At 34.9% G+C, this 22,648-nt stretch overlaps 2 protein-coding genes and 1 long non-coding RNA gene across 10 annotated transcripts; 2 read left to right on the top strand and 1 right to left on the bottom strand.

The window, feature by feature from the left end:
* The first annotated feature begins 388 nt into the window (after nt 1–388).
* Nucleotides 389–6,742, top strand: LOC132043123 (uncharacterized). Of its 6 annotated transcripts, XM_059433609.1 has the most exons (5): nt 1,232–1,250; nt 4,910–4,973; nt 5,103–5,165; nt 5,873–6,011; nt 6,242–6,742. In XM_059433609.1, the coding sequence occupies exons 3-5, from the start codon at nt 5,134–5,136 to the stop codon at nt 6,464–6,466; spliced, it is 396 nt and encodes a 131-aa protein (XP_059289592.1). In that variant the 5' UTR covers nt 1,232–1,250; nt 4,910–4,973; nt 5,103–5,133; the 3' UTR covers nt 6,467–6,742. The 6 variants fall into 6 exon arrangements, 4 of the variants coding, with proteins under 4 accessions (XP_059289590.1, XP_059289591.1, XP_059289592.1 ...); XR_009411669.1 differs by lacking the exons at nt 1,232–1,250; nt 5,873–6,011; nt 6,242–6,742 and adding an exon at nt 389–1,131 and having other exon boundaries at nt 5,103–5,808; XR_009411670.1 differs by lacking the exons at nt 1,232–1,250; nt 5,873–6,011; nt 6,242–6,742 and adding an exon at nt 389–1,131 and having other exon boundaries at nt 4,913–4,973; nt 5,103–5,808.
* Nucleotides 6,743–8,562: 1,820 nt separating this feature from the next.
* Nucleotides 8,563–10,750, bottom strand: LOC132043122 (pectinesterase-like). The gene is made up of 2 exons (XM_059433604.1): nt 9,479–10,750; nt 8,563–9,260 (listed from the first exon to the last, which is right to left on the bottom strand). The coding sequence occupies exons 1-2, from the start codon at nt 10,536–10,538 to the stop codon at nt 8,563–8,565; spliced, it is 1,758 nt and encodes a 585-aa protein (XP_059289587.1). The 5' UTR covers nt 10,539–10,750.
* A 3,726-nt stretch (nt 10,751–14,476) lies between these two features.
* On the top strand, nt 14,477–20,512 carry LOC132043125 (uncharacterized). 3 transcript variants are annotated; one of them, XR_009411673.1, is made up of 3 exons: nt 14,592–14,782; nt 20,008–20,118; nt 20,200–20,512. It is a non-coding gene; the product is annotated as an uncharacterized LOC132043125 (long non-coding RNA). The 3 variants fall into 3 exon arrangements; XR_009411674.1 differs by having other exon boundaries at nt 20,216–20,512; XR_009411672.1 differs by having other exon boundaries at nt 14,477–14,782; nt 20,008–20,512.
* The last annotated feature ends 2,136 nt before the right edge of the window (nt 20,513–22,648 follow it).

Genomic DNA, 22,648 nt, shown 5'->3' on the forward strand with positions numbered 1-22,648 from the left:
TGTTTTCTAAAAATGACATACTGATGTATTGAGTTCTACTATGGAATATCCTCACAATGATCAGGTCCAATGTAAGTGGAATCTAAAATACGGGACGATATAGACGGAGGAACGTAAGAGAGATCAGAGAAGTGGCAGTAAGAACTGAAGATAACAGGAAGAAATTCGTGTGATATTTCCATATAAAAAAGGGAAATATTTTGTTTCAATTTAAGTGAATTTATTTTCTTATTATAATCCGTGTAAAAGAGAATGATTTTTTTCATATTTGGAATAATTTACCTATATGTAATGACCACATAAAATATATATGTCTCATTTTACGTCACAAGTTTAATGTACTCTTTTTCCTCAAACTCTAATTCCGGGTTCACATAAATTGCAACGGGGGAGAGGGTATGTATTTCAATGAGTGACGATGAATGCATGCAGAGGACACAAGAGAGTGGGTTGGATACTTGGAATCTGAACAAGTTTCCTATATCAGTCGTCCGTATAAATAAATGTAACATTTCAACTACCATTACAATACGCCATAGGGATAGAGCAGCCACCTTCCAAACTTGTCCGTTCTAATGGTGCAGCAGGAAGAAGATAAGGATCATCCATCTGAATCTGTTTCCAGCCGCCGCTGTGCTATTTGCAGCGCCACTCGTCCTTTCATCCTCCACCTTATCCCTTACAGAGGTCTCCACCGCCATCTCTGCACCGCCTGCGTACTGGATTCCCACCCAGGTTCCTTCTGTCCCATCTGCTTCGATGTCTTCCATAACAACCCTCCTCCACCTCGTCTCCGTCTCTTATGCTTAAAATGCCCTTCTATTTCTCACATCTCTTGCGTCCCTCATCCTCATCCTTCCTCCTACTTGTGCCCTCTTTGTTCTAACCCTAATTTCACTTTCTTCCATGTTACTCCTAATAATAATGCTATTGAAATCAACTTTCATTTGGCTAAACAGTTGGTTGCTGCTGCTACTATTGCTTTTGAGTCTATTCACAATGCTGCTGTTATGGCCAGGATTAATGCTGATATTAGGGTACAGGAAGCTCTGTTAGCTAAGGCTGAAGCTAAGCAAGTTTTGGAAAGGCTAAACAATCTGATAGACCCTACACTTGTATCTGATACTTCAGGTAACGGCATTCATGAAGCTAAAGGATGCTCATCTCAATCTTCAGATGCAGATGATTAGCTTAAGCAGTTGCAATTTTGAATGCTATGTAACTGCCACTATAGCAACATGCTTTATAAGGTTTTTCTTTTTCTTTTTCTGTAGACCTCTAGCAACTTCACTTTTTTTTTTGAATGCTTCGGCTATTCCTGGGGCTTTTTTTTTTTTTTTTTTTTTTTTTTTTTTGGGTGAATAGAGGAATTGGAATTATTCATTTAACTGTATTTAATATCTCTCTTTCATTTTACATTTTTACTGTCGAGTTTTATTATAATATTTGGTTTCAATAGGCTATGCTCAAATTATATCTTTGAGCATGGGTGTAAGCAGTTGGGTTTTTCTGCGACATAATTTTGATCCCTGATATTCTCTTATATAAGAAGCCACATTTGACCTCCTTCGGGGCTCTGTTCTCGAAATTTGATACAGTGAAAGTCCTCAAAGTAGCAGATTGATTCTTCTTTTATAAGATTGATTCTTGAACCAATCAAGTTCTCACCCTCATAACTACCCTAACTTCAGAAAGCCGGAAACTTACATACTAGTATGACACTACAAATTTAGATTCTATTATGTAGTATTGAGGAGTATGTGCTTTATAGAATTGAGGAGTATGTGCTTCTTATATTTATACAAAAATAAGATTTAGTTGTTTCTGATTAAACCTAGAGCGTGCACAATCGTGTAGCATACAAAAAAGGAAAATTGAGGCAGGATGAATATGTTTTCACCCTTATGCTCTGTCAACAACAAAAATATGATGTTCCGATTTACAAGCTCAGTAGGTATATTGTATTGATTCTCATGAATATCTGACCGAGCGGAAACTGTTGTATTATTGATTACTTATGGCCTTTAAAAAACCAATAGCATATTGATTAAGTCATTTTAAGTTTTATGTCTTGCTATTCTTTCTCCGCTGGTGCTCTATGCATGATGTGAGATGCAGATCATTTCTGTGGGATAACATTAGGTACTTCTCAAGAGATTGCTAAACCATTATGATAAGATTTAATTTTAATTTTGTACCTGCCTCAAATTTCTGTCTCTTCCTTTTAACGAAAATGGGCTCCAATGGAATAAGTTGGACATGAAATGACCAACGATAGTAGAATCAATGTATCCTTGTTTGGATACTCATCAGTGTTATCAAAAACGAAAAGCGCAAAAAAGCTCTACGGTCAGCAGGGGCTTTAAGCGCAAAGCGCAAATAAAGCGTGGGCTTTAATGAAAAAAGGCGCAATGGTGCAAAAAATACAAATCTATGTATGTTTAGTCCAAGACTAATAATAATGAGCATGAATAACAAATATATGGACAAAGGAATTGTAAAAACATTATGATAAAGTGAAATATGAATTATCTAGTGTCACCCCTTCAAGAGAGACTCATTGGCAAGGTAAAGTATGTCCTAGAGCCTTGATGATGACACTGAAGCTCACATAAAGGGAGGCGAAGCTCTCAACATGTTTTGAGCCTCGCTTCAGGGCTTAAGCGCGCTTTAAGCGCGCCTTTGACAACACTGATACTCATTTGTGGAAGTACAATAAATACTGCACTTGCATCCTAGAAATAATGGAGTGTTCTCCGTGAAGTCTTTTTATGAGAAACATTTGGTTAGGGAGGAGGTTGATTTCCTATGTAATGCAATATGGGTTCCAAGTGTGCCGAGAAAAGCGTAATTTTTCACTTGGCTTGCCTCTAGAGGGGTGATTTTGACAGCGGGAAATCTTAGAAGGCGGAAGGTTGTCTGGGTCAGTTGGTGTATGTGCAAGAAGGAGGACGTGGGTCACCTTCTTCTACGTTGCGGGCTTACCATGAGATTATGGGGGAATATATTTAGGTGGTTTCACACACATTGGGTAATGCCAAGAACTGTGAAAGATTTGTTGTTCAGTTGGAAGAGCGGGAGGAGGAGAAGACGAAGGGCTTGGAACGTGGTACCGCTTGCGTTAATGTGGGTAGTGTGGAGAGAGAGAAATAGAAGAGCTTTTGAAGGAGTAGAGTCGAGTTTCTCTTAGTTAAGGAGTAGCCTCTGCTCTCTTATTTTCTTTTGGTGTAAACAGAAAGTTCCTTGTTGTATAGAGGATCGGGTGGAGCTTGTAGAGAATCAATTTTTTTTTTCCTGTAGATTCTTGATCTTTTGGTCTACCCTTTGTATACAGCCGTTTTGGCAATGTTTATGAATGTAAATACTTTTACTTGATTTAAAAAAAAAAAAAAATACTGGACTTGCATGATCAGATTGTTCATGTTCTGCATAACTGGTTAGTGAGTTTATGACTCCTCCTTTTTCAACAACTCCTTTTGATAGGTGGACTGAGTTTATCTTAGTTCATCTGCTAAGACAGCTCTGCATATAGTGTTTTAGACTCATACTTCATCGCCCCCTGATGTGATTGCAGTTTTGATCATGAGAAAAAAAAAAAAAGAATTGTCTGATAAAGAAGGAAGGGCTTCCTGATGTTTGTGAGCTTCGCTACACTTTTGATTTATTTATGTGGAACAAAACCAAGCAAAAACAATTAGCAGCATGGTCAAAAGTGAGAAATATATCTAAAGCATATGGACATCAGGGACCATCAAATCATTAGGAAGATTGTTGTTAATTACAAATATTGGATGATTTTCTTTAAGAATATTAGATTTCATGTTGAAAAACTGAAAATGTAGAGAAACAAAGATAACAGAGGAGAAGCGATCCATTATACAGACACAGTCCTTGAGTGGTTTTTCGAGCAATAATATTTATTCTGTATATGTAATCCCTTTGTGAAAGGAAGTTACTAAGACTACTGGTATGAACTCTAGATTCTGTTTGCTAGTTATTGAAAGCAACTGGTAAGCATCAAGTACTAAAGTTGATTTTGTAAATGAACATTTACGTGTTTGGATAGAAGTGTGTATAAAACTAATAATAAGTTGAGCCTCGGCATTCAATATATTCATTCCATTCATCACTTTTGCTGCAGCTTTTGCATTGAAACTATACGCGTTTAGGAGATGGGAACTTAGGAATACCACAAGAAGTGACCAAGCATATGCTGCTCATATCTTATTGCTTTGCTGAAATAGTGTTCTTAAAAAGAGAATAAGACAAAGCGGATGGAGCACCTGAAAAGAAGATCCAAACTTTTATATAGGGTGTTTTGTTTATGAATTGTTCTCAGTGATGCTCAAATAACTGGTTGATCAATGTGCATGATGTGAAATTCTTTGTTTCCTTATTTACTTCTTAAACTTCTCTCCTCAATTTTTTTGTTATTTGAATTTGAGCATCAGAGGGTTGGTAATAAAAAAAAGTAACATTGGTACAGAACTTGCTGAAGTCTCCCATTGGCTTCTTTACAAAGGAAGATTATAAAAAAGAATAGATTATAAATGAGAACATTGTAACTACAATTCAACTTGCTGGAATGAATACTTTGGACATGGAATCAATCGTTGGTTTTAGTTATTTTGGTTTTTCAGTGTTAAATAAAATGTCAAGTTAACATGAATATTCTTTAGGATTTATTTGATGTGAATTAGCATTTGCTTCTTGAATGTGAATGTTGACTTTAAAAAATCTGTAGATTTACCAAAAGTATAAACAAGTCTCGCAGCTTAGTTAACAACCTCCTCTCTTAGAATTTGTCTTTATGCCTTATATGGTTCTTTAGTGTGAAATGACTTGATGAGATAACTGAATCATAAATCGCCTGATGGGTATTTACTCATTTATATTGCATTGTATGCAGTAGATAGCTGAACTTCCCTGTTTCGCACCTGCTGTTCCAACTGCACTTGCTGGAACAAAGGTAGGTAAGCCTCAAACGAATATAAACTCAGTCTGATTTTACTGTATCTGGAAATGATAGATTTTGCGAGATAGATATCTTCTTGAGCCCTTAAGATCAAAACCTGAATTTGTCCCTTTTTCCTTATATACAGATCTTCAAGAAGACGACATCTAGCTGATCCTATGGGCTCATATATCATTACGCCTGCCCAAGTGTGTGTTGCTATATCATTATGAGTTTCACATTTTTCTTGATACTAGTTTTCGGATGCTAATTAATCCGTACAATTTTTTTAAAACGATATACTACTTAATATCAAAGTAAGTGTATATAGTGAGTGATACGGAATTTGAAAGAGAAAAGTGCAAGCTCAAACTAATAATGAGCCTATATGATTAAAATTACTAGTACTTCAATTATGGAAGCACAAAAAATGTTGCTAATGGCGACTGAATGGTACCTTCAACGCCAATAGACTTTTCAAAAAAAGGGCATTCTAGTGTGTTGGGTTCTACTACGAAATATCAGCACAATGATCATGTCCAACATAAGTGGAGTCTATTATACGTGACAAGATAGATAAGAGGAATAGAGAGAAAAGAGAAGTGGTAGTAAGAACTGGCTGCTGCAGATAACTGGAACAAATTTATGTGATATTTTTTTCCATGTAAAAAGGGAAATATGTATGTATTTCAATGAGTAATGAATGCATGCAGAGAACATAAGAGAGCAAGGAGTGGGTTAGATACTTAGAATCTCAACAAGATTCCTATATCAGTCCCCATATAAATAAACGTAACATTTCAATTACCATTACAATACGCCATAGAGCTTCCAAAATTGTTTGTTCTAATTAACCTTTACCTGATCAAAAAATAAAAAATAAAAAAAAATAAAAAATTGTTCGGTCTAATGGTGCAGCAGGAAGATGAGGATCATCCATCTGAAGCTGTCCGCTGCGCGATTTGCGACGCCACGCGTCCTTTCATCCTCCACCTTATCCCCTACAGAGGTCTCCAACGCCATATTTGCACCGCCTGCGTACTGGATTCCCACCCAGGTTCCTTCTGTCCCATCTGTTTCGATGTCTTCCTTAACAACCCTCCTCCACCCCTTCTCTGTCTCCTTTGCTTAAAATGCCCTTCTATTTCTCACATCTCTTGCGTCCCTCATCCTCATCCTTCCTCCTACTTGTGCCCTCTTTGTTCTAACCCTAATTTCACTTTCTTCCATGTTACTCCCAATGCCAATAACAACACTATTGAAATCAACCTTCATTTGGCTAAACAGTTGGTTGCTGCTGCTACAATTGCTTTTGAATCTATCAACAATGCTGCTGTTATGGCTAGGATTAACGCCGATATTAGGGTACAGGAAGCTCTGTTATCTAAGGCTGAAGCGAAGCAAGTTTTGGATAGGCTAAACAATCTGGTCACATCAGGTAACGGTACAGGAGAAAACGGGAGACATGAAGCAAAAGGATGCTCATCTCAACCTTCAGATGCAGATGATTGATACCCATTATGATTAGCTTAAGCAGTTGCAATTTTGAAACATTGCTATATAATTGGCATTATAGCAACATGCTTTATAAGGTTTTTCTTTGTCTTTTTCTGCGGACCTCTTGCAACTTCACTCTTTTTTTGAATGCTCCGGCTATTTCTGGAGCTGTTTTTTGGCAAATAGAGGAACTGGAATTATTCATTCAACTATATCTAGCTTACTTTTAAAGCCTCTCTTGCATTTTACAATTTTACTGGTGAGTTCTATTATAATCTTTGATTTAGGCTATGCTCAAATTATATCTTTTCTGTTGGAGTTTTCTTTGGCACGTAGGTTTTTCTGTATTGCTGCCTATCAATCTTCCAATGTAGATATTGGTAGTGTTCCATCATATGGAGATTGTCCCTGTGCTCTTATCAAGAGTAAATTTCTCAAAAGGTCACTCAACTTCTTTGTTGCTCGGACTCTTCAGAAATGTTGACGGGTGTGTGTGAGATTCTCCAAAGGTAGCGCCTTTTTGGAGAACCCGACACGAGTGCATCAACATTTTTGGAGAGTCCGAGCATCATAGCTCAACTTGATGAATTTATCTACTAAAGTCAGTTTTCTTTATTTTATATCTTCCGAGTCACTTAACTATTCTTTTATTTCTCAAAAAAAGTCATTGACACCGGAAACTAACATAAATTATCGGAAAACTACTTTCATCCAAAAAGTTTACTTGGGTACTGATTCTTTTTTACTCTTTCATCCAAAAAAAGAAGAAGCTTAAGTGCTGTTTTTTTTTCCCTGCGTTTTGTTCACAAGGGACCAACTGAAGAAGTTGTTAATGAGCATGGAGTAGAATCTGCTGCTACTAGAACCATTGAACCTGCTGCTATTGGACCCTCTAGTACTTTAAGATATGCAGGGGTATGTTATTACAATTCAGAAGAAGACCAACAATCCTTGCATAATCTAGGAACTGTCCTATTTTATTGTATTTTTGTAATTATGTGTCAAACACTGAATTTGACACATGTTTTTTTCTCTCTCTTGCTGCCAGTGATGCTTATTAGGGATGTTTATATGGTCTGCTGTGATGCCTGTTAAGCTGCCTTTTGCAGTTGGTTAAAATGAAAGTTCTTTTGAAGAATGTTGTTGTTTCTTAAGCTGCATTTTTACAGTTGGTTACTGTTTTGTTGCTTATAGGGTGTACTGTTGCTTTGTTAAGGTGTATCTAATGTGAAGTTGCTGGACAGATTTTAGTGCATTTAAGGTGAAGTTGCTGGAAAAATGAACAATGCACTAACTTTTGGACTTCTAAGGTTTTCCAGTGGTTTTATCTTACTTTCTGGAGTCAATGACTTCCAGAGAAACAAAAGAATAGTTAAGTGACTTTATTGATACAAAATAAAGAAAAGTGACTTTAGTAGATAAATTTATCAGATTGAGTGACTTTTTGAGAAATTTACTCTCTTTTCAACATATGTTGATGTTGATTACTGGATCTCACTCTTTTAGTATGGGTGTCAAACAATAAGCAGTTGGGTTTTCCTGCAACATAATTTTATCGCTGATTATTGGAATAACTAGCAGCAAATCATATAGGAGTTTGTTAAGGCACCTTTGGAGAGTCTCCTTAGTTATGAAAATGATATTGAAATCAATTTATACATGCTTATTTATTAGGGTACTTTATCTTTGATTACTGCTCTGTGATAGAACATGCCTGGCCATTGATGGCCTCTTAGGAGTGACAAGTTGTTTGGCAACAAATTGACAGCATTTTGCACAATCATGCCTGAGTCGAAGAAAACTAGAAAGGACAGTGTTTGGCATATGTAAACAAATATGGATACTATGAAAGTCCTCAAAACAGTAGATTGATTCTACTTTTATAAGATACAATAGATTGATTGTTGAACCAATCAAGTTCAATTAAAAGGTAGGGATGGCAGTTTAGGTCCATCCTCTCACCCTCATAGCTACCCTAACTTCAGAAAGCAGGAAACTTACATTCTACAAATTTAGAATCTTGCATCTCTACGAGTTTATTGGTGCTGATTGGTGCTGTGGTTACTTCTTTCTACTGCTCTACTCCATGTATACTTGCTTGTCACTGTCACCTAGTTATTCAGGCCAAGGAAGTATGGGGCACCAGTGGATGCCAACCACTGGTTTCCTTGAATAAATGGAGCTGTTGTAAACTGAAGGGCTTCATTCCTGTCTGTGATCACTTTGAATCCCTTCCATTTGACCCTATTGTTTGTATTGGCTCCTGGACCACGGTTTGCATACTCGGCATAGTAGCATGTGTCAAGGGCAAAGTTTCCAGACCAGGGCATCCAACCTGCAGGTTGGATGAAATCTGCCAAAGTAGATTCCATGATAACAGTTCTTGAGTACATCTTCCATGGCCGTCCTAAGTAGGTAGGAATCTTGAAACGCACAGGTTCCAGTAATTGCTCAGGAACAATGCGGCAATTTTGGATTACAAACCCTGTGGTCTCCCGAATGTTAGTTCTTCCTTGAGCTGTCACTGTATTTTGTTGATTGTCCATTGGCTTCCTTGCAATAATTAAGCAGTTTTGGAGGATAGCTGCTGCGTCACCAAAGATGAAATCAACTGTGCCTGACACCACACAATTGCGGTAAAATTGTCGATGTGTTTGAGCATACAAAGTATCTTGATTTCCATCCATTCTGCAATTGTAGAAAGCAGCCATATCAGATTGCACACGGAGGGCTACCGCCTGGTGCCCCTCAGGTCCTGCTGTGTTTTGGAATCCCATTGACTTGCCTATGAATCCATCTCCAACGGCACCTGAAAATATTTAATGTTATTAAATTTCAATCAGTTCCAATGGAAGAAAAACTATTGTCCATGCTTGAAATCAACTCTGACCGAGATTTCTTTATCTGAATTTTACTTGTTTTCTTTAGCAATCTCTAAATGTTTATTCTGTAACTATACCCAAATTTATTTTCATGTTTATGGTGAAAGAGAAAGAGGGGATGAGAAAATAAAATGAAAAAACTCACTGAACGAAGCACTCTGGTAAGTAGATACGCCATCACGGTTGCACTTTTGTCCTGTAACTATCGTCTTTCGGGGGCCATCTCCGTACATGAATACGTTAACTTGATCTTTTGTTACAGTTATGTATTCATCATAAATTCCGGCCTTCACATAGATAATATACCTGCCTTTTAGGTTCTTAGGGTACGCAGCCAGAGCTGCTGCGATGGTGTTGTACTGTCCAGACCCATCCTTAGCTACCACAGCGTTTGGTGGTGGTTGGGCATTGTTTGTTCCTGCAGCCAGCAGTTTCCTATCACTACTAGAAAGCCATGCAGGATATCCATTCTCTGTATTCTGGGCTCCCTCCTTGTCATTGTCATTAGCATCTAACAATCGTCGAGATGCTGCTGTTCCTGCTGATTTAGTATCAGTCTTGTTCCCAATGGGGATATTAAATGCTGAAAGGATGTCACTGATTGCTGCGACAATGGCAAGAGCATTGTCGGTGAGCTGTGTGGCATTTAAGAGGGAGGTAGAAATGGCATTCTGAAGTTCTGGTTGAGTGAAACCATCCATGCAGGTTTGCTGGTAAGAGATGACAGCACTGAGCCAGTTTTTGAGCTCTGTTTCCCTGTCACCCATACTGTGGAGGTTGCTGTCACCAACAGAGGAGAAAGATGCTTGAAGCTCATCGATAGCAAATTGCAGTAGATCCTTGCAATCATCAGTGGCCATCTTTTGCAAGGGGTCATGGGCCTCTGCTTTGCCAATGGAGGCGGACCTCTCCATTGCAGCTTTAACTTCCTGGATGGCCACCTCAATGGCTTTCTGGATAAAGTCTTTCGGGGTGGCGGTTTGGTTGTTGGCCATAGAGGTGAGGCTATTCACACAGGCTTTCTTATAGTCCGTTTGGGAACAAACGGAAGCAACGGACTTGGAAGTGCTAGAGAGCACTTGATCATCCTTGTCACCGTTGCCTGAAGAGTTTTTGGTATGATTAGTGCCTACAATAACAGCAATGACTACCCCAACAACCAGGATGAGCGATACTCCAAATGCAACAAGCTTTCCCCCTTTCATTCTTTATTTCTTTTTATGTTGTCTATTTATTTATGTCTTGAAGATGAAGAAAAGCACAAAGGATTACTGCATTTTTTTGGAAATACTATTAGTGTATTACTTATTGGTGGTTTTATTCTAAGGAATCAAAAGAATAAATTTGTAGAAAGGATAATGGTGATATTGGAAAGACGAAAAGGGAAAGAAGCGCAGGGAAATTAGGAAGAGGTAGATTAGTTGCTTTGACTCTTCTTTATCTTAAAAAAAATGCATGGATTTCCTCTAATATAGGAAGCCAAACAGGGGAAGTTGGTTATTTGTGGCCATTGGAGATGTTACTTAACTGAACACCAAGTGTTACAGAGGAGTTGGAGGTATATGATTCTTGTATTATTTGAGCCTTCCAAGCTAAAACTGTCTTCTCTGAAAAATCTAAAACGACTTGCCCTCCTTCATTTTTAAACACTCATACAAGTAAATTTGGTATTGCAGTCTGCAAGTATCATTGCCAACTTCTTTTAATACGATAAGCACGATGTAAATTATCCCTTATAACATGCCATTATGGATGAATGTTGAACAGTCTATGACGTTTAACAACTATCTACTATGTTTGGTATGTCTAAGGATACGCGAGAAATGAATAATCAAGTAGTATTTACTTTCACTTATCATCACAGGCAGTCATTTCAGTTGGCTGCGCCAGCCACAAAAAGTACAAGAATTTTAGTTATGTGCGACGTAAATACAAATATATTTATACTGATAATATAAAAAAAATCAAACTATTAATGTGTATAACTTAGATTTTAATTATAATTATAGGTGAAAAAATAGATCAACCTTTTCCACTAATTCGCTTGACCTGCCCACATAGTGTTATGACGATTTGACTTGAAGTAACACGTTTAACTCGAAATGGAAAAGGGCCAAATATACCCCTGTACTATTGGAAAAGGGTTAAATATACCCCTCGTTATACTTTGGGTCCACATATACCCCTGTCGTTATATTTTGAGTTCAAATATACCCCTCATTATACTTTGGGTTTAAATATACCCCTCATTTTTAACGGAGGGACATGTGTCACCATTTTATTGGTCTATTTTAAATTATCCTCTAATTAGTTAAAATTTAACCCATAATCTGGTATCCAATTAAAAGACCCGTACCCATACCCGGAAAATTAAAAGCAAGCTTGGAAAAGCTTCTTCAATGGCTGCCATAGTATATGACTGGCGAGCATACCGGATCAAAGCACCGTTCTGATTCCAAAGCTGTCCGCTAAACACACCAACCTGAGACAAAAGGTTTCCATTCTGATGAAACCTTACCAAATAGATAAAGTCCATTTTGGAAGAAAGCCCTACAGAGAATTTCTCAAGGACACCCCACGGTCAGGAGCTGACAATGAATCCTCCCCCCTCCCTCTAAGCCACTTACTTTCTTTTTCAGTTTAAATTAGTTTGAACTGCAAATTTTTTCATAATTACGAAATTCGCTTCATTACATTCATTGATAATTGACTAATAAACTAAGGAACAGGATACAAGAAATCAGTCTTTCCTCAGATCCATTTCTTCTCTACGGATTCCATCAGCATTTAATACGACTATCTCCAGCTTGTCACCCCGCAATAAGGGAGCAAAATATTCAGAAATACAGGATGATAATTTAGACTGGAACGGCTATTTCTTCCAGTCATATACTATGGCAGCCATTGAAGAAGCTTTTCGAAGCTTGCTTTTAATTTTCCGGGTATGGGTATGGGTCTTTTAATTGGATACCGGATTATGGGTTAAGTTTTAATTAATTAGAGGATAATTTAAAATAGACCAATAAAATGGTGACACCTGTCTCTCTGTAAAAAATGAGGGGTGTATTTAGATCCAAAGTATAACGAGGGGTATATTTGAACCCAAAGTATAACGGCAGGGGTATATTTGGACCCAAAGTATAACGAAGGGTATATTTGACCCTTTTCCAATAGTACAAGGGTATATTTGGCCCTTTTCCGAACTCGAAATGACCCATAAAATTATTGAGTCAAAAACATAAGCCGCAGAATTTGTGTTATGAGTTCTAAGTTATATAGAAAAATCTTCAAATGACTAATGATGATGCATGTATCTAAAATCTACATATTTATACTTATCATAAATCCCATACATGTATCGCGTTTCCTACCAGAGAGCTGCATTTATATTTGAAACAATATTTTTAAGAAAAATTATCATCAAACTCATTAAGCTAATGGTCAAGTGCATCAACTTCAACTTAAAATCATATTCTTATGACTTAGTAATTGAATTCAGTTAAATTGACAAGTTTTTCATGAATAATACCATTTGAATTCAAAGGTATGTAATTTTGAGTATACGTAATTGTTTCCAAGTAGAGTTAAATGGACGATGATGTAGTTGAGAGGAAATATTGTAACACAATTTGTTAGAATTTATGAAAAGATATTGTCACAAGCCATTTTAACAAGGTGGCAGATATATTTTCCATAAGTGTTTCCTTTTAGATGTTTGAGCTTTTAAGCAAAATTTATTACAAAAAAGATCGACAAATTTTCTATAAATTTTTTCTTTAAGTCTAAAAAGCGGTGGTTGTGAAAAAGGAAAAAAAAAAAAGTGTGTTGCCAAAAAAAGATGGTAGAGTAATTAGTGCTCCATCATGAGTTTAACAAAGTAAACACAAAACTTCAACATTTAATTTCTTCTAGTGTTTTTTCCCTTGATTAACAATGTTAACCAACTATTGTGACAATTCCCGGACATTTGTATGAACAGGTTTCACAAGCATGATCGCGTTAAATGTTAATGACACTCTGCCACCATTGGGTAAATACTTATTTGCAATGGATATTTACACTAAATCAATGTAACTTACTATAGTTAAGTGTGTGTATATATATATATATATATATATATATATATTAACCATGGTTAAATGATACTATTGTATATTCAAACACATGACATGCATTCATTTGTATGGTGACATATTGGTCACAAAATAAATTTACAAATATTTTTTCGTAATTATTTCAAAAATGACGTCCTTCATGTTAAAAATATTGTTCTGCATTCTTGAGCATCAAATTTGAACTTCAAGACAAAAAGTCCCTCGTGCTAAATAGTTAACAAAATGATGGATTTGTTTAGAGTTGTGCATTTCTTTTTTGGTTTCCCATCCGGTGTTCGGTATCCATATTGGGGCCCGACTATATCCAGATTCGCGCGTCGTAGGGCCCCATTTGGGGGTAAGCGCTCCCTAACAAGGATTTTTCTATACCCAGGGCTCGAACCCGAAAAAACTAAGTTAAGAGAGCTTGACTCCCATTTCTTCGCATCACATCCTTTAGTGGTTAGAGTTGTGCATTTCAATGATGGATTTGTTTATCTCATGCATTAAGGTTCGTTTCACTAAAAGAATTATTTAATAAATAATTTAGAAATTTAAGATTCAGCATATTAAGACAAAGCTTGTAAGCTTTCTTCTTTGGTAACAAGGACTTTTTCAATTTTGTAGTTTGAACCTAAATCATTTTTAAACTTTAATTACGGTCAATATTTCGTAAAGCTCCAAAGACAAAAGAAAACGAAACTTGTACCATACTATTTCCTTTTTCAGTTTCTTCTTCCCAAACTGATTGATTTAAAATAGCAACTAAGGAAAGAATCAGCTGTTTTTACTAAATGCTAATGTTCACGACTCATGCGTAATTCCAATTTTAGTCCCTATGATATCTGACTAAATATTTTTGACCTTCAATTAAGCAATGTGTGCAATTTTAGTCCGATGACTAACGGATCTGCTAAAACTAAACAGAGCGTTAATGGTTAGTAAAGGTATTTTAGGTAAAACACATACAAGTTTTAAGTGTTAAGGATATATATGATATTTACACGTTAACTGTTTGTTTTCAATAAACAAATACATAATAATTATAGTCAATTGTATTAATTCTTATATTTAGTTCCAGATCATTTACACTTCCAAGTGGCAAGAATAAATACATCATTCACATTAGAGTACACTGTCCTTTAACTCTATTCAAGAAACTTTTTTTTTTTTGGTAAAATTATCCAAGAAACTCTCTCTTCGGTAGTACCTGACCTTATTTGAGCTAAACTTCATCCAATGATGAGATGAAAATTTGTGTAGAAATTCATAATTTGAGTGTATTTTGCTCTGGTTGTATCAATTTTTGAGTTCTTCTGCTCATGTTTTTCCCGATTTAAGCTAGGGTTCTTATGGTAAGTTTCATTGCTTCATCGAGCTCTAGTTCTTCGATTTTGGCATTTCTTGTTGGGATTCTTCTTCAATTTGTAGATAGATTTGTTACATTTTTCTTGGCAAATGGGTTGTATGGAATAAATCAACAAACGTATCATATGTGATTTTGGCGAACGTATCATTTTCCACCATTTGAGCTAGAAATTGAATCTACCATTGTTGAGATCTTCGAAGAATCTGGGTTTGAAGTTGGTTCTCAAATTTTGTGTGAAGAATTGTGTGGGTATTTCAAATTGGTAAGATCAGTGAATGTATTTCTCCCTTCTTCACTGTGTTTTTCATTCCAAGTTTCAATCAATTGTCTCATGTAATCCATTAACTTACAGACTGGAAATTCTCTAGCTTTGGCAATGCTGCTGTTTATAGATTCAGCAATGTTTGAAGTCAACGTCCATGTCCTCTTCACTGTTGCATGTATACCCACTATCAAATAAGTATACACCCAACTTCTTATCTATTGTGTCCAGCCTTCCCATGAGTTCACTAAATTCTTGAAGAGTGTATGCTTTAGCTAATGCAAAGTATAGTTTCCTGACCTGTTCTTTATTTCCCCTGCATTTCTTAAGTAAATTATTCCACAAATGCCAAATACATGCATAATGAGTCATCCCGGGATATACTAATGCAGAAGCTTTCCATATACTATCATGTCTATCTGATACAATGCACATATTCTCCCTTTCACCAAAAGCTATCCTAAATTTTTCAAAGAACCATGTCCAAGATGCATCATTCTCTGAATCAACTATTGCATATGCTAGTGGCAGTATACTACCTGTTTTTGTATAAAAATAATATGCAATCAATACGGTCATTTATAATTGAAATTTAAGCATAAATTTTAAAAAAATATTACTAACCTCCTGGATCTAGTGTACTTGCTATTAGCATAGTTCCTTCGTAAGTGTGTGAAAATGACAATTAAAAACTTTTTTTGCTACACTTTTTATACAGTTTTCTGAATGGATTTATGTGTGTGAAAATGATACCTACTAATATAATTAACACAAAATGGACTACACTCGAAAAATTCAGCTAAAACTCTATTTAGACCATACATTCATACAAAGTAATTTCAATTATCATGTAATTAAAATGAAAAAACCTAGAGAAATGATGCCAATATAATCTACTAAATAGAAGCTATGTTAATACAGTTTATATATAGTTTTCATATATGATTATTTAAATGTAAGTATACGATTCTAAGAAATTTATATCAAGCAAAAGAATGACCTTGAATCTTCAATTCTTCTTGATCATGTAGACTCTTCAATGCTTCTAGATCATCTCTTTCATTATCACATGCTTCACCAATTCCAGCATGCATACCAGCTACATGTTTCATACAAAAATGTGAATGATAATTAAGTTTAAAAAATATTAACTGAAAAAAATTTCATGCACATTTTGATACATCTATGATATATCTATTTAAGGATGTGAAATATGGACATTAATATAATTTACTTGAAATTAAAAGATTACTTTGGGTCTTCAAATCTACTGCAGCTTGACCAGATATTGGCACACTTCCATCAAGCCCACCAACCGCACCCTTAGCCGCTTGTTCATCAACCTCAGCTTGTATGTCATGATACTTGTCATTCTGGTCACCACTATAGGTTCTTTTTCCATCTACAACCTTAACACCTCCAGTACCCTGTATATTAATTATGCTTTATTAATTTAAAATTGAATTAATAATATAAAGAAACCACCATCAAAGTTTTTTTTTTTTTAAAAAAAAAACCTCATATTCATTATTTTCCGTCTGCCTGCCATGTAAGAACTTGATCTCCGTAAGTATGTCCAATATTGATTTATCCAAGTGTTGCTTCAACTGTTTAAAATCATCCTCTACCTGAAATAAACAGTAAACAATAAATTTATGATCATTTGTTTATTTCAATAGAAAAAAAATAATGAACTTAATAATTTATATTATCTAACAAATACCTTCTTCTGAAATACTTTCAAATCTTCACGAACCTATAAAGAAGTAGAAATTATGAGCCATATATGTGTTAACCAATCATAATCATTCCATACCTTTTTTTTTTAAAAAAAAAATAGTGAATTCAATACGTACATTTACAACCTCATTCTTCAATGCCTCAAACTCACAACCATGTACAGATGGTGTATCACTTGTGGTAGTACGTGGTCGTGGCACATCAGGTAACTCAATGAGAAGTGGCAATTCATCGTCTGCTGGTGTGATATTGGAAAAAACCACCTAACAAAAACAAAAAATTACACGTGTGTTCAAACAGGTTAGCAAGTCTATTAAAACATTCAAATTTAAAAAATGTATTAAAAGTGAATGAAAAATGTATGTATGATGTTGAAAGTGTTCTTGTTTACGGATTCTATAAGTTTTGAACATCCCCTCTTCAGATAGTCAAAGTACAATATATCTTGGGATGTTTGCCAATTAAGAATACGAGGAATGTGGTTTCGAATACGAGTAGCAACAAAAGGATCAACCTTCGAGCAACATTCATAAAACCAAACCTGCAAAGCAAGTGGAAAGGCCCCAACCCTATAATACGATGGATCACCACTCAATTGGTGACTAACAGAAGCAAGTGTTTCGGTAAAACAATCGTTTCCCCATGGATAGTTCCTATATTCACCACTCTCAACTAAGTCAAAGTGCAGCCTAGATACGTAAGATTTGGAAGGCTCAGTTGAGAATAGGAATGTGCTAATAAAATACAAAATGGAGATTTTTACAAGATCATCATCACCCACACAAATGCTTCCTTCATAAAAACTTATCAACTCACTCTTTAGTACTCTTTGTTGATTGGGAAAGTAACTATTCATTAACCTATTTGGTGAATTATGGTCCGAGACAAATTCACTCGGCATGTCGCATTTCAAACCACTGATAATGGCAAACTCCCTTATCCCAAAATAGAGCTCTTGTCCATTCAACTTGATGATAAACATATCATCTCTATCATTATCAGTCTCCGCATACATCAACCTGCGAATGAGTTGTGGGTGAACCTTGATATTCGGTAAATCAAGAAAATATCCAAATGGGGACTCCCTAAACATCTGCAATTGCTTCTTAGACTTTAATCGCAACTTTATATGCTCAATAGCTTTGATGTTGGTGTAAGTACAAAATCTGGTTTGCACCTTCTTTACCTAAATATATAATAAATAACAATTACTAAACAAACTCGAAACTATGAGAAAATCTGATCAATGAAAAGGTCTTAGAATAGTAGCATTTTATTCCTTTTCATAGGCATGTTATTCTACTCAAAATTAAGAATATCAATGCATAACTTTCCAAGAAACAATTAAATAATACACAATTAACCTTAGAACTTTATATTTATTTAAAGATTACAACAGTGAATGTATATTAAATGTGTATGACAAGAATATGTATTACCACAAGAGAACAAATACTGAAAATATATTAAAAATTAATTGTTATATATGGCTCAAGTATATATACAAAAAAAATACCTAAATTATACAACATTGATACACAAATAATAAAAATCAAGTTTAAAAATGAAAAATACCATTTACTAAACACAATTCATACCAATTATTTTGCCCACAAACAACAATTAAAGTATATGTATTTTAAGCTTAGTACAGTATATGTATTTTAAGCTTATAACAGTGAATGTATTATTCTTTGTATAAAAAGTGTATGTGATAACCGCAGATAAACAATAATCTCAAGAAATTAACAAAATTATGTCTACCATATATGGCTCAGGTTTATATACAATAAAAACACCTAAATTATACAACATTCATACACCAATAATAAAACCCAAATATAAACATGATACATACCATATTCTATCCAAATTTCATACCAATTAATTTGGACATAAACAACAATTAAAGTAATAAATACTTGCTTTTTACCTTCAATTTCGGTTTTGCACGGTTTCTCTTTGATGTTTGACCTTTTTTAACATCTTTTTGTAAAACAATATGAACCTCATTTTCTTTCTTCAGATTTGATGTTTTACCACTATCAACCTTATTTTTCTTAGAAGAAGGAGAAGCGATTTCATCTTCAAAATCAGAATCAGAAGCAATTTCGTTTGACATTCCAAGCGAAATTTCTTTCCCCTTCCGTTTGCCTTTGCTTCGTGTAACCATTTTTTGTTGAACTACTTTGGGGGTAACAATAAGTTGTTTTCCATCATCCTTAACAGGAGATTGAGTGAATGCATGCAAGTCGAAAGATGGCTCCGGACCAATCTTCTACTTTGGAAGAAAAAGCCGATTGATTTTAGGAGTTGAAGTCCCCATTTGAAGCTTTTTACTATGTGCTTCAAACAAGAAAGACGAATAAACAAAATAGAAAACAATGAGAGTTGTAGAAGATTTGATATGAGCAAAGAAACAACGAAAAAAGTGTATAATTTTACATCTGGAAGTTGAAATCGATATTTACTAGGAAACAAAATGGAATTTAGATTTTTTAAATTTTTTTATAAACACAGTATAAAATGGAAGAGAGGGAGTTTGAGAGGGAGTTTGTGAGAGAGGAGAGAGAGAGAGACAAAAAAGACCTTTTTGATAAATGTGAAAAACTGAACGTATGAGAGAGAATATTTTTTGATAAGTGTAAAAACTGATCGTATCTTACAATAAAGTCAAAATTATTAAATGCAGATTCTTTCCTTATTAAAAGCCTAAAATCAAGGCACTACACATTAAACTAAAATCTGGTATATGTAGTAATTAAAATTGTATATTTTGTAAATAAGGAAAAGTATTAATATAATTTATAATATTTAACTCAAATTAGCGTTGCTATAAACTTTTTGAATCTCTAACTGAAGATTGAGAGCAAACATAACTGATCATTCTCATATGTGATTCTTTTTTCTATCTAGCTTGTGATTTCTGTGAAAAGTAGGATTCTTTGTTGATGTTCCAATAATACGATTTCTAATGTATCTTTTGCATTGGAAGATGTGATTTTGAAGTGTTGGTTGGTCTATTCTTTTTAGTGTTGGTTTGAATTGCAAATTTCTTTCCCTAAAAAAGATTTGGCTCAATAAAATTTGTGAAAGCTCTTCGTAAGCTATTAGATAGCTTTTTGCAAACAATTAGATTTCCAAAATCTTTTCTTGAAGGAGAGACCCAAATCGAATCGACAATCTTCTGAATTTTTCTTGGCATGTAGGCGATCTTATCTGCCCCAATTTCAAAGAAGGAAGCTAATGGACTACTGGCATCACTGCAAGATTTATCAACTCATTTTCTGTGGAGACAATATAATTGGCACCTAAAAAATGTATTAGCCTCAACTTCAGAGAAGTTTTCTGAATATTCAGGTGTCCAAGTTATACTAAGACATGTCAATTTGTGGTTGCAGTTTTATTCATTTGTAGAAGGTTTAAGGATCAAGTTATGTTGCTGGAAGCACCAACTCGTTAGGTGGCTCCGATGCTGACTGCCGTTCGCAACTACAAGTCTCCTCTCAACGGTTGATAACTATAAAACTGGCATTTTTATCCTTGAGAATGACATATCTGATGTTGATCGTTTCCCCAAATTGTTACACATAGCATGCTCTTTTTATGTGATTTGCTCCATTGTTTCATAAAGATACTGTTAATGATCATTTTTAAATGGGAAAGAACATTATACTGATGCAGGAAATTAATGTACATGCTATAAGTTGTAAAGTTTCTCTTATCAAGTTCACAATTTGTTTTAGGAGACAAAGTAGAAGAAACTTTTTTAAGAGGAACTTGTCGAAACTAAGAACAATGTGTGTACTTCTGATTACTTATCTCTTCTAAGAACAATGTATGTAAATATGATTCCATCTGCCTTTAATATTATGACAAGATAAAGGCAAAACCAACTCCTCTGTGGCATGTTGCAATGCGCCAAACTTATAAATCACAAAGAGTAATTTAAGTAGATATTAAAATTGCACAGAAGTGCAGAAAATAAATTGGTAGAGCTTAGTTGGTTCTTAATGTAAAAAAGAAAGAAAGTCTATCAAAATGATGATTATGTGATAAATGTAAACAATGAATCTGCAAGCATAAAGTGCTTGCAATTTAAACAGGAAAATAAGAACATTTATCCATCTCCAAAAGAATAACTAACTTTAAAGTCATTAAAAAGAAAATAGATGTGAAAACGTAATCTTCGGTGTGATTTTCTTATTCATGTGAGCCAACTGTTTTCTTCTTACTTGTGGTCCCTTTCCTATTCTTTTGCTAGTTTGAAAAAGCGCCTCCCGTAACCTTGATGGTGGGACATATTGTTTTCCTCCTTTTTGGATGAGGAATGATCCTGTATCTTCCCTGGAATGCTTGTCAATTTCTGCTAAAATGAATGCAGACCTCATCAATTGCTCTTTAGACTGTGTTGTTTCCTAATTACATTGTTTAATATGCAATATACATTTTAGAACATACTACCGCTGGTAAGTTTCAATATGACGATATGTAATAGAAGTAAGAAAATGAGTTATAATTTTTGAGCTCACAAACGAGGAACTAGACTACATTGATGCTCCACTCTCGCTAATAATACTTGAAACCTACAATAAAATTAGATATTCAAAATTTAATTCCAACAAGGTAAATGATGGAAATAGTAGTGTTAGAGTCTGTTAAAAAGGTTGAAAATAGTTCTTATTAGTTTGTTGCTTTCTTGTAATATGTTATTTCAGTTGATAGAAGTTATCTCATTTATGTTTCTGTAGCTGCAGATCCAGTCTCAAATTCATTATTCAACCAAACACTTGTGACTCTAGAAAGCGAAGCAAATCAATATAACTAGTAAGGGGTAATTCTTTAATTTAATGCTTTTTTGAGTACTTACTTCGGAAACAACACTTGACATCATGTACATCCTGATTGACTCAAGCATTGTCAAAATGTGTTGGTCTCTTGCAACCAGTAATACACTGTTAAATGATTCACACATATTATTTAATAGCATATCACATTTTGTGAAAGAAGAAAAAAAATGCCCTTGACCAATTATAGGAGGCTTATTAATGAGTGTTGCTCCCAAACGCACACGCAAGTATACGTGGTCGTACAAGTAATATAGTTAAGTCCGGATATCGATCCCATGAGAGACTTAGATTCTCTTACCGTTAAACTAATTCAAATTCGGATGAAACTATTCAAGAAAGTGAAAATCAAGATGTTTGTTGAACTAAACTACAATCGAAAGGTAAACAATTTGTGATGGGTGTTTGTTTATGCGGGACTATCTTGACAAAGATTGTAAGAATTATCGGATGAGAGAAAGATCTAGGGTCATGGCTTTCGACAATCCGGAGTTGATCTTCGACAATTTCACCTATCTTATTTTCGGGTCACTAGTTGACGGGTTAATTATGCTTTATGATATTCTCTCGAACTACTCACAAGCCTTGTAGATATTCTTATTAACGCCTATATCTCTATGGTCATTAGAGGTAACAAGAACGCATTTATTTCTCCGTATTCAACTAAGTAGGGCTAAAGGGTATATCTCTATCCTCAGTAGCGAAACGATTAAATCGAACAAACTCTATTTATTCTTATTACGTACGTGAATTCTCTTTCTCAAGTTCAATTCGCGCACCACAGATAGTGTCTAACTATTGGCCAGATAATCAAACAATTAAGATCAAGAATAAATAAGCAACCCAAAATATGGAAAATCAATAGATAATAATTGTCATCAAATCAACTTTCAAGTCTTTCGCCACAACCCTAGAATTAAGAAGTTTAGCTCATGATTCGATCATAGACAAAAGAATTCATGAATAACCTAGGGTTGAAAAGATGAAAAATAAAAAGAAACCT

The sequence above is a fragment of the Lycium ferocissimum genome, unplaced genomic scaffold (genome assembly GCF_029784015.1).
Source record: "Lycium ferocissimum isolate CSIRO_LF1 unplaced genomic scaffold, AGI_CSIRO_Lferr_CH_V1 ctg2145, whole genome shotgun sequence".
NCBI classification, from domain to species: Eukaryota; Viridiplantae; Streptophyta; class Magnoliopsida; order Solanales; family Solanaceae; genus Lycium; species Lycium ferocissimum.